At 44.0% G+C, this 11674-nt stretch overlaps 1 protein-coding gene across 39 annotated transcripts in view; it reads left to right on the forward strand.

Annotated features, from left to right (window-relative positions):
- Dscam1 (Down syndrome cell adhesion molecule 1) overlaps nucleotides 1–11570 on the forward strand; it is a 56217-nt gene extending 44647 nt beyond the window's left edge. For 27 of the 39 annotated variants that reach the window (XM_076620853.1, XM_076620850.1, XM_076620862.1 and 24 more), the window contains 18 exons: nucleotides 912–1031; nucleotides 1116–1289; nucleotides 1367–1663; nucleotides 1767–2128; nucleotides 2210–2578; nucleotides 2654–2840; nucleotides 2920–3207; nucleotides 3286–3555; nucleotides 3635–3866; nucleotides 3931–4107; nucleotides 4178–4344; nucleotides 4650–4889; nucleotides 5127–5294; nucleotides 5831–5968; nucleotides 6624–6814; nucleotides 6896–7253; nucleotides 7606–7663; nucleotides 8782–11570. In XM_076620853.1, the coding sequence (XP_076476968.1) occupies nucleotides 912–1031; nucleotides 1116–1289; nucleotides 1367–1663; nucleotides 1767–2128; nucleotides 2210–2578; nucleotides 2654–2840; nucleotides 2920–3207; nucleotides 3286–3555; nucleotides 3635–3866; nucleotides 3931–4107; nucleotides 4178–4344; nucleotides 4650–4889; nucleotides 5127–5294; nucleotides 5831–5968; nucleotides 6624–6814; nucleotides 6896–7253; nucleotides 7606–7663; nucleotides 8782–8866 (3881 nt within the window). In that variant the 3' untranslated portion in view covers nucleotides 8867–11570. The other 12 variants (XM_076620869.1, XM_076620866.1, XM_076620864.1 and 9 more) reach the window with 7 other exon arrangements.
- Nucleotides 11571–11674: the final 104 nt, after the last annotated feature.

Consider the following 11674-nt stretch of genomic DNA (forward strand, 5'->3'; position numbering starts at 1 on the left):
ACACATCAATATTCGTTCTCATACGCGACTCTAATCGCGTTACATACTTCATTTAATCATTCTCATTTATCAATACCGAATGATAATCGGTGGATCGTCGCGATCTTTCAGCGATCATCTAGGTCCCAGCGATCGAGCTGTGTATTTTTCGTGATCACATTCGAGTGTCGATTTATTATACCTCACCGTACCCCCGTCGCGCTACAACGTGTCCTTGTTCCAAGATGACCGACCGACCATCCAATCACCCATGAAAATCACCCTTTCAACCTGTGCCTCGTCAACCTATGGAAAAGTACCTTTTCCACCTTTTCACCTCCGCCCTGCCTCTCACCACACGTCTCGCCTCGTTCATTTTTTACATGCATTCGTAGTGGTAGCTAATATATCTTTTAATACGCATGCGAGTTTTCCTTAGACTATAACACGTAGATTATTTTTCAAGCGGTGCAGCATGATGAACCGTGCTCGAGTATCATAGTCACAGTAATTATACGTAGTGTTCCTTGCACGAGCGCTGTGAGCTCCTTCAGAGCCGCAACCATATTCTTTCCTATCTGCCTGTTTCACCTATCTTTCTGTTCGTGCTGTAGTCACCCGCATAATCATTTTGAATTCCCGCATGTCGAACTTTTGCAATGTTGTCGCAGTTGCGGGGGCGAGTCGCGTTTCGTTCAGCATGCCACGAAACTGACTGTCGTGATCTTCGGTTTTATTTTTATTAAATCGATAAATAGAAACACACGTGATTCGAGATTCGAAACAGTTGTCGACTATCGGTTGCAAAGTATCGGAATGTCCGATAGAAATTATGGAAACCCAAGATCACGATGCGACTGACTTCCGGATTAACTGCCGATATGGTGGATGCGCCGGGAGGACATTTGAATAACTTTGTTGTTCTATAACAGTACCTCCTCGCTGGATTCTGGAACCCACCGATAAGGCATTTGCTCAAGGCTCTGATGCACGTGTTGAATGTAAAGCTGATGGTTTCCCCAAGCCCCAGGTCACATGGAAGAAAGCTGCTGGTAAATATATTCGCCTCGACGATTACTATCATTACTTTTCCTCTATCGATACCTTTATGACAAATTGTATTTTCTATTTTATAGGAGATACACCGGGCGATTATACCGATTTGAAATTGAGCAACCCAGATATCAGCGTTGAGGATGGAACTCTGTCAATCAATAATATTCAGAAGACGAACGAGGGCTACTATCTGTGCGAGGCTGTAAATGGAATTGGCGCAGGACTTTCGGCTGTTATCTTCATCTCGGTTCAGGGTAACACACTATTCGCGATTATTTCTTTCTTACTTCTTTTAATTCTGTTAATAATTTTTATATCGCTTGAATCGCAGCTCCACCCCACTTTGAGATCAAACTGAAGAACCAGACCGCACGACGTGGAGAACCTGCTGTACTGCAATGCGAGGCTCAAGGCGAAAAACCAATTGGTATTTTATGGAACATGAACAATAAGAGACTGGACCCGAAGAGCGATTCTCGTTACACCATCCGCGAAGAGATTTTGGCTAACGGCGTACTGTCTGACCTGAGCATCAAGAGAACTGAGAGAAGCGACTCTGCCCTTTTCACCTGCGTTGCCACCAATGCCTTTGGAAGCGATGACACCAGCATCAACATGATTGTACAAGGTTCGAATTGATTTGCACAAATTCAACGTTTGCCTAACTTTTCGCATATCGATCGAAGTAAGTAACAAAACTTGATGAAATTTCCTTGATTTTTGAATTCCAGAGGTTCCTGAAGTACCATACGGCCTGAAGGTATTAGACAAATCCGGACGATCGGTTCAATTATCCTGGGCAGCACCATACGACGGAAACAGCCCCATTAAACGCTACGTCATTGAATACAAAATCAGCAAAGGCTCTTGGGAAACTGACATTGACAGAGTACTGGTACCCGGATCGCAACAGAACGTAGCTGGCGTTTTCAACCTGAGACCTGCCACCACATATCACCTGAGAATTGTTGCTGAGAATGAAATTGGTGCGTCCGACCCGTCTGATACCGTTACAATTATCACTGCCGAAGAAGCTCCTAGCGGCCCACCAACCTCTGTTCGCGTTGACGCTCTTGACCAGCACACTCTTAAGGTAACTCAAGTATCTTACAGCTGATAAATATTTAAATAACAAAGTATATTTTGATCGAGACTGTCGATTTCATTCGATTAGGTAACATGGAAACCACCCCCACGCGAAGACTGGAACGGTGAGATTCTTGGATACTACGTTGGCTACAAACTCTCTTCCTCCTCTGACTACATTTACGAAACCGTTGACTTCTCGAAGGAAGATGGAAAGGAACACCACTTGCAAATCATGAATCTGAAGACCTACACTCAATACAGCGTTGTTGTTCAAGCGTTTAACAAAGTTGGATCGGGACCAATGAGCGAGGAACGAAGACAACACACCGCCGAAGGAGTACCTGAACAACCCCCTCATGACACTACTTGCACCACCTTGACTTCCCAGACTATCAGAGTTTCCTGGATGTCACCGCCTCTTAGCGCCGCCAATGGAGTTATCACCGGATACAAGGTAGATAAAGGATTACACTCTGAATAAGTGTCTTTGTGTGTGTGTTGTGGCGATATTTACGATTCTCTTTCGCAGGTTATTTACGGACCATCTGACACCTGGTACGATGAGAACACCAAGGACACCAAGATCACCTCCTCCAGCGAGACCATCTTACACGGACTGAAGAAATACACCAATTACACTATGCAGGTTCTGGCTTTTACTTCTGGCGGCGATGGAGTTAAATCTGCACCTATTCACTGCCAAACGGAACAAGACGGTAAGTGATGCCTGGTAGAAGTAAATTTACAACAAATTGTAACTGGTATCTGAAACGTGCTCTATTCTCTTTCTTATAGCCCCTGAAGCACCTATCGCGGTCAAGGCCCTGGTTATGTCAGCTGAATCGATTCTTGTCTCGTGGCGCCCACCAAGCCAACCGAATGGAGTTATCACCCAGTATATCGTTTACACCAAGGCAGACAACGCAGAGGAACCAACTAGCCAGAAAGTACCACCGAATCAACTGACTCACGAGGCATCTGGATTGGACAAACAACGCAGATATGACTTCTGGGTAACTGCTAGTACCAATATTGGCGAAGGAGAGGCTTCAAAGATCGTGGCATTGGCACCAAGCGTTCGAGGTACTCTTCAATTTTCTGTTGTTTACATTTTAGTCATTTGTGGTAAACTAATTTGATCGTGATAAACTAACTTTCCAGTACCGGCAAAGATCGCATCGTTTGACGACAAATTCACTGCTACCTACAAGGAAGATGTTAAATTACCCTGCCTGGCTGTCGGAGTACCTGCACCGGAAGTTACATGGAAAGTACGTGGCGCCGTTCTTCAATCTAGCGACAGACTGCGACAACTGCCCGAGGGATCTCTGTTCATCAAGGAAGTCGATCGTACCGATGCTGGAGAATACTCTTGCTATGTTGAGAACTCGTTTGGCCATGATACCGTTACTCACCAACTGATCGTTCACGGTGAGTGATATCTTAGGACTTCAGATGGGATTCGATGGGATTCGAGAACGAATGATTGATATGAGACGACGTTTCGTAGCTCCCCCACACTCACCGCAAGTTACTCTTACTGCTACGACCACCAACTCGTTGACGATGAAACTGAGACCTCACCCTGCCGATAATGCTCCGATCCATGGATACACGATTCACTACAAACCGGAATTCGGCGACTGGGAAACTGCACAAATTAGCTCTACTGCTCAGAAATATACTCTTGAAAATCTGTGGTGTGGCTCAAGATACCAGATTTACGTTACTGCATATAACGGGTAATAATCTAGGCCTGCATGAATAAAACTGTCGTGGAGCGAGGCTCACTTGTCATTCCCTTAGAATTGGAACCGGCGATCCTTCTGACATGCTCAACACACGTACCAAGGGCTCGAAACCGATCATTCCCGAAGCGGCCAGATTCATCGAAGTTTCCACGAATAGCATCACCCTGCATCTGAGCGCCTGGTCCGACGGTGGCTGCCCAATGCTCTACTTCGTCGTCGAACACAAGAAGAAGTAAGGAAAATTGTATAGAAGAGACTCTTTGAGTTTGATGAAAATTTAAACGCCCTTTGACGCGATTCAGGCACCAACAGGAATGGAATCAAGTCTCGAACAATGTGAAACCCGGTGGAAACTTTGTCGTTTTGGATTTGGACCCTGCTAGCTGGTATCACTTGCGCGTTACTGCTCACAATAATGCTGGTTTCGCTGTAGCCGAGTATGAATTCGCGACACTGACCGTAACCGGAGGTAAGAGGATTCAAACGGCAGCGGCACACTCGTCGCCGGTGCTAATGGTGGCTGGATTGAATGGTCGCCATATTTTTTGTTCCAGGCACCATTGCACCGGCCCGAGAGCTACCTGATGTGAACGGTGGTGGCAACGACGAAGATCCGATGAAAATTTTCATAGCTAACTTAAATCTGGTCATACCCGTGGTAGCAGCTATTTTTGTTATAATCGTTGCCGTCATCGTGATCTGCGTTCTCAGAGGAAAGGGCCATGGTGGTGATAAAGGTAATATTCCTTCTTTTTTTATTGTTTTAACGAACAGGTACGATCGCACCCCCCGTACGCAATAATGGTAACGACAACACGGATGTCAGGCGTTATTTCCCCTGGTTACCTAGCTGGTTCGACGTGAACGTTGTGGTGCCGGTGGCAGCTACGATTGTTGTGATTATTGTAGGCATAGTTGTGATTTGCGTCGCGCTGTCTAGGAGAACTCGAGGTCCGGAACAAACACGGCTGCGAGGTATCTCATCAGCCGACGAGAAATATTACGAAGGACAATGTATACCAATTTTTTTTTATTATTTTATCTTGCTATGAGAATATAGATGGAAGTTTATCAGAAGGATAATTTGTAAGTAAAAGAAAATTTTTATCGATTGAATGGAAATGACATTAACGATGAAATTAATCCGAGATGTTCGGAGAAATTATTTTTCTGATAATCGATCCAAATCGAATACCGAATGCTCGATATTGTCGAACTCTCGAGTGGCATTTGTATCGTTCGTTCTTTTAGACGATGTGGTATATCAGCAAACTGGAGTTGGCGGAGCTACCCTTGACAAACGCAGGCCCGATCTTCGCGACGAACTTGGATACATCGCCCCACCGAATCGCAAACTGCCCCCTGTTCCTGGCTCAAATTATAACACCTGCGATCGCATCAAGCGAGGTACAGTGATAAGTAAGCCACAACTGCCTACAATATGATTTCTAGCTAAATTCCAATTATTGTCTAGATGTTGTCGCATCGGCACGATAGTGTTACCGTTATTTTTATTTTACGTGATACACGATCGAATCGCACAGGTGACACGATTTTAGACCTCACCATCGTCAGACAAATCGGCGTGTCGATACGTCGTTGATAAACCTCACTCACTCACACACACACACACATACACGTCCAGACACATTATTTATATACGCGTTGATCATAGTCAATGCCAGTTGTTTTATTGTTTGCCTCGCTTCAAAATGTTTTTTCTCTACACCTAATCGATATGTATGTCCCACGGGAACGGTTATCTTTCCTCCCTTATTTTGCGCTTATCACATTTGCTGCGCGTACCAAGCGTGTACCATGAACGATTACCTTGTTCACTCGGATGACTCCGTGAATCGTCAATGAAATCAATCACCCCGATATGGCAGCGAGCCAAAACCGAACATTGGTAAGCGTCAGTCAGTCGTACGACCTTTGTAGTATATGTTCGATAGGTGGAACAGGCTCGATAAGAAGCCACTCGACGTGGGATCCCAGACGACATATGTACGAAGAATTGAATCATTGCGCACCGAATCGAAGATGTCCACCGCCACCCCGTATGGGCAGTGCCGAAGCTCTCTCCCACAGAGGTTGGTAAAAATAGTTAAAGACCCGAACGAAGTGCTCTTTCTCCTTCTTGTGTCGCCATGACGAGCCTTCGTCTATCGCGAGACTACGATTACTAACCTACGGCCGGTGCAGCTATTGGCTGGTTGCAGTCGGTCTTCGTAAGTCCTTTGAGTTCCACGGTTCTTACACCGTGTTGATGTAACCCTCTTAATGTTTGCACGTCCTCGCATGCTTGCGCTCTGGTACCCTTTGGTTTCGCAAACAGATAAACACGATGTACTCATAGGAAACACCTCTTTCGATTTGTCCCACTTTTCTAAGCGGAACAGGACCAATTTCTCACTTGATCTTCGTCAGTTTTTAGTTGACGATATCTAGGATATTTATCATAAGATACGAAAATCGAGCAAATGTAAATGGACCTGTACCTATACGACTAACATGCATGAAATCTTTCCTTAAATATTTCTCGTTGACAAGCAAGTACGAGACAAGAGGAAAAACATAGGAATGTAATACGTAGGTACCTGACAATTTTAGCGATAGCGATGACTGCACGAGACCAACACCTTGCGAAAGATTATCCGATTGATGGAGATAATCCTATACAATGAATAGATTAGTTCAAGCAGGTCTATAACTGCAGTGTCTACCCTGAGTGATTGTTTCTTTCAGGCATGGAGGATGAGATCTGCCCGTACGCTACCTTCCACCTTCTTGGATTCCGCGAAGAAATGGACCCCAGCAAGGCTATGCAATTCCAGACCTTCCCTCACCCTGGCAATGGACACTCTGGTACCATGGGACCACCTGTTGGACATCCTACTAACGCTTCTGCTCACAGCCGCTCTGGATCTCAGTCTATGGTATCATAACTCTTTCTACAGATATTTCCTAGTTTAATTAATTCAATTTATTGAATTAAATTTCTTCATCTTTTTTCATAGCCACGTCAAAATGGTCGTTACTCTCGAGTTCCATCCCAAGGAGGTGGCAGCGGAACCCATAACGTCTTCTCTCCTGAATACGATGACCCGGCAAACTGCGCTCCTGAAGAAGATCAATATGGCTCTCAATACGGACAATACGGCGCTCCCTATGATCATTATGGATCTCGTGGCTCTGTTGGACGTCGCAGTGTAGGATCGGCCCGCAATATTCCCGTTTCTGGATCACCCGAACCACCCCCACCACCACCAAGGAACCACGACCAGAACAACTCCAGCTTCAACGACAGCAAAGAGAGCAACGAGATCAGCGAAGCAGAGTGTGATCGCGACCAACTTGTGAACCGCAACTACGGCGGTCAGTACAAAGAACAGTGATCGAGTAGGGAATCAGAGGATCGAATTACGAAGCGAATTAATTTACAATAGAATGACTCGTTACCGGGAAGAACAATTTTCTAACGTTGTATCTTCTTGAGCCGAGTCAAGGTGATCTCGTTTCGACTATTCGCTCTGTGTTTCCTTATCGCTGCTCGTCTTTAAATAGTAGAAAATATAGGCATGCCGAGTGAGTCACGGCGTACAAGAATGAACCGGGACTCGCTGCGGAGTCTGTGTATCTAATCGTTTAGCTTCCACGATTTGCATGCTACGTGTCGTCGTAGTAGTTTACCGTTGTGTCAATCGTGCCGTGTGTTTTTCTATTTCAGTGAATGCTCGCGGCAAGGACGGCATGACCACCGAGGAGATGCGTAAACTCATAGAGAGGTCAGTAGAGATCGAGTGAGTTTGGTTAACGGTGTACGATTAAGAAACGTCACCGTTCATGCCGCTGTGTCTCGAGCGATTTCTTGCCTCGAGAACTGTCATTGACTTTCTCGAAAGTAAATTGGCCAACCACTCCGTTAGTCGCTTCGACTTTTACTATTCGAACAAACGTCATACGTTTCTCGATTCTCCATAATATAATATTGTAATTTTGCCAGACCTGCTTCTTCTTCTCGTAAATTGTTGTTTCTTTTTTTTTTCTAAACCATTGGTATCTTCGGATTCGATTTGGACCAATTGATTCGCTGGGTGTTCCAAAATGATAGTGGCGATCGAGTGCACGGTGGTTTCGCTAAGAATTCTGAACAATCCTTTTGACAATCTGCTTAACGTATCTCTGACTTTTTCTTGTTTCATGACTCTTTACGCAGGAAGCCGTAAGTTCGTTAGACAATAATAATAATAATTAAACCGCAGGATGCATTCTTGTAACGACAATCGCGTTATAGATGAGTTTTGGAAAGCTTTAGAAGTTGCGTTAACTTTGTTCTTAGCTAGTTTTTTGTGGCCACGAGAATATAGGTCAGTCAATGCTTCGACAGCGTCGCTTCCATACCAACGACAATCAGATCTCTACCTGGGTCGAATAATGCTTACTAAGTTTATATGTATTTGCATGCGATTTTCATGACATTTTGCCAAGTGTGATATTCGTAGATAATACTAATTTTTGTTCACTAGATCACGTCGACCGATCACGATCGCGATTGCGATCGATGCCATATTTATTTTCGCTAACGGCTCTTACTTTTGTCATTGCTACAGATCCTGCTGCCATTGCCGCTGGTGCTACTAACTTAACAACCGCTATAAAATATCTTTATTATCGTACTAATGAAACGATTCTTATTATTAATGTACTGGCGATTGCAACTAGTGCATGTTTCGCTGAATCACGTGCAGATAGTTTTTATTTCTATCCTTTGGATGCATAGAAGCTACCGGAAAAATGCGATATATAGCTAGTATCTGTATACGGATACTTAGAATAACGCTGATGTAAAAGGGAACGCACGAGTACAAGGAGGAAAATTGAAAGCATAAACTGCCTGTTACAGAAACGAAGCCCCCAGCCGGCAAACCGGCGCCGGCCACGGCGGTCACGGGGGACTCCTCACACCCTACGATACTGTGGCAGTGTAACCTGTAAATCATCTTCCGTGGTCTTCCGTCTCTCTCATCACCAGCGACCGAAGATTCGAGAGAAACGGAAAGAGCGCGTACGCTAACTCTTCCCCCGGTGCTGTCGTCGGTCCAAATTGCAACGATATATCAGAAAAATTACCATCGTCGCGAGTAAATAGATTCGGTCCATCGCATTAGGCGGTACACTCGTTGAGACGTTTCGTTTAAACAATCAACCCTGAGGTTGATTTACCAGCGACGACGATATTTGTCTCCTGAAGGGACCGTTTTCTTCGTCTTCGACCATATCATTTTATCCCCTTTTTGGCCTTTCTCTATTTCGATCTCGCGTTTTTTCGTATAAGCGCACTCATTCTTGCTCAATTGTCGACAAGGCCATATTACAAAACTGCCAAATTGATTAACTGCCGATTCAGGCGAAGAGGTAATTTTTATTCGAGGGGCAACATACCGCGTCGTTTTGTGTAACTTAACGAACCATCGAACTCGTCGATTCGTCCTAAACGAGTGTCTTGTTAGAAAACGAACACACCCGGCATGTTCGTGGACGTTGAAAAAATGCGACTAGAATCCGGCCCGCGACGCGTGCTCTCGGCGACGGTGCGTTTCACGGGGGTTTTGACGGTATATCCTAGGTTACAATTGTCGCTTCCAAGCGCCACGAGTCACGGGAAGTACACACGAGATACATTAGTTACTCGCTTTTTAAGTCATGGTTGTGCCACACTGCCGCTCCCTACAGGCATATGATATTATACATACATATATATATATATATATATATATATATGATGATGATATTATACATATATATACAATTTATAATTTCGTAACGAAGGTTGTGTCCCCCTTTTTGGTGATTGACGATCTTGAGTCTCGACGTCGCGGAGAGCAAGTCTAGAAAGCACTGTATTGCGACAGTGTCGCAGAGAGTGCGTCGTCGTTGTCGTCGTTGTAGCAAGTAGTCAAGCAACAGGTCGCATCGATGCCGTGGTGGCGTCTAATCGATACTTCTTCCGCCGCGTGTGTCGAACCAACAAATTTTCATAAAATTCCTTTTTCACCGATCGACTTATCCGTAGGAAGAACGCGGCACGCTAAATCGTAGATCACGATTCGAAACACGAAATCGTCAGCTGACCACATTATAAAACATCACATGCCATACTTTAAAAGGAGAGAAGATAACGCGTAAGCACACACCACGTTCGTTGTCGATTTTTAATCGTCCTATATAATATTTAGTCCGCTATACACACACATATATTCGCAAGCTAATCTCGATCAATTATGAACCTACGTGAATTTAATTATAAAAGCGACGATGATATTATACGTGTAAGCAATTCGAGCAACAAGTACCGATTTAAACGTAAGTAGGACATAAGTCGGACGGATGGTCGCGAGGTGCGCCGTTCTCTTTCGTTCAATGGTGACACGTCGAGTAATAGATGAGTAAATAGAAAAATCAGGCCATAGAAATGCGATTAGATAGAGCGCTATTGGAAATCGAAAAAAGTAAATAGATAAGAAAAATCGAAACACCGTTCGTTCGAATATTCAATCCTGTATATCGATGTGGCGCCAGGATACAATTACGACGCGTATCTCATAGTTCGTTTTTATCACAACACTATTTAGATATATAAAAATATATAAATATATAAATATAAATATATATGTATACATTGACGTTCATATATATACGTTGTAAGTAGGTATGTCTAGATATTGCATTTATTTGCCGAGGCGATGCACGAGTGGTACACCAGTTGAACTTGGATCACGGTCGAAGGATGTCTCGTCGTTGACGACGAGCTGTTGCCGGGATACTTTGTCCGTGAATCTGTGACTTTGAATGTGTGGCTGCAACTCTGCTCGCCGACGCACTTTTACTCATCGATGTGATTTTAAAGGTTGCGCAAAGTCTCGTGTCTCGTGTATGTGTTACGATCGCGCTCTACCACATTAATGTAGCCATGTGCAAGTCACCTTTTACGATGTATATCACGTTTTACTCACATAACGCTCGCGGAACTTTTCGCTTTGATGCTTTGGAACTTAACGCGATGAAAGAGAAATCGAAAGACATTTAACATATTCGATATTAGCCGTACGATTGAAGACGTGACCGTCGATATTAAGTAACAAAAGCTGAAAAAAATAAAAGAAAAAAAAACGTGATGTTCGCGGATTGTCGCATAGCTTTCTTCTATTAATCGATTGGAAATACTACTCGTTTAACCGTTATCGTTTGTGTGATCGATCTGGTATCGTTTTTTTTTCGCAAAGTTTAACGTTACTTTTGATGATGCTGTGAAACGGTCGGTGCCGCCGTCCGCGTTATACCTATATATTATGCTTTGTTCATTGGTAATTTTGGATATTCGTTTTCGTGCAGTAACGAGGCGGTTCTTCGAGCTTCTCCTTCGGCGGAGCGCGTATCGTTTTCTTTTTCCGTTGCAAGCAGACTCGGGACATTTCGTAATTAGTACCCTGTGTTGCGCTCAGTGCTCGCCTTTAAATTGGCTGTAAGTTCGCATTCTCGTACAACGATACTCGTATTTCTCCGCGTTCGTAGGGACTCGAGGATCCGCTCGTAGTACACCGTTTCCTCAGTACCAATATTTTATGTTTTTGTACCAAAGTCGTAGCGTCTAACTTTACGTTAAATAAATAAAACCAAAAAAAAAGGAAACAATTGTTTGATTTTAGATTCCTAAACATCAAATCTTTTATTCAACTTATGTGTATGTTCACGAAGGACTGGAATTTTCGTTAAACATAATTGTAAAATAATCGCTA

This window comes from Bombus vancouverensis, chromosome 8 (genome assembly GCF_051014615.1).
Source record: "Bombus vancouverensis nearcticus chromosome 8, iyBomVanc1_principal, whole genome shotgun sequence".
NCBI lineage: Eukaryota > Metazoa > Arthropoda > Insecta > Hymenoptera > Apidae > Bombus > Bombus vancouverensis.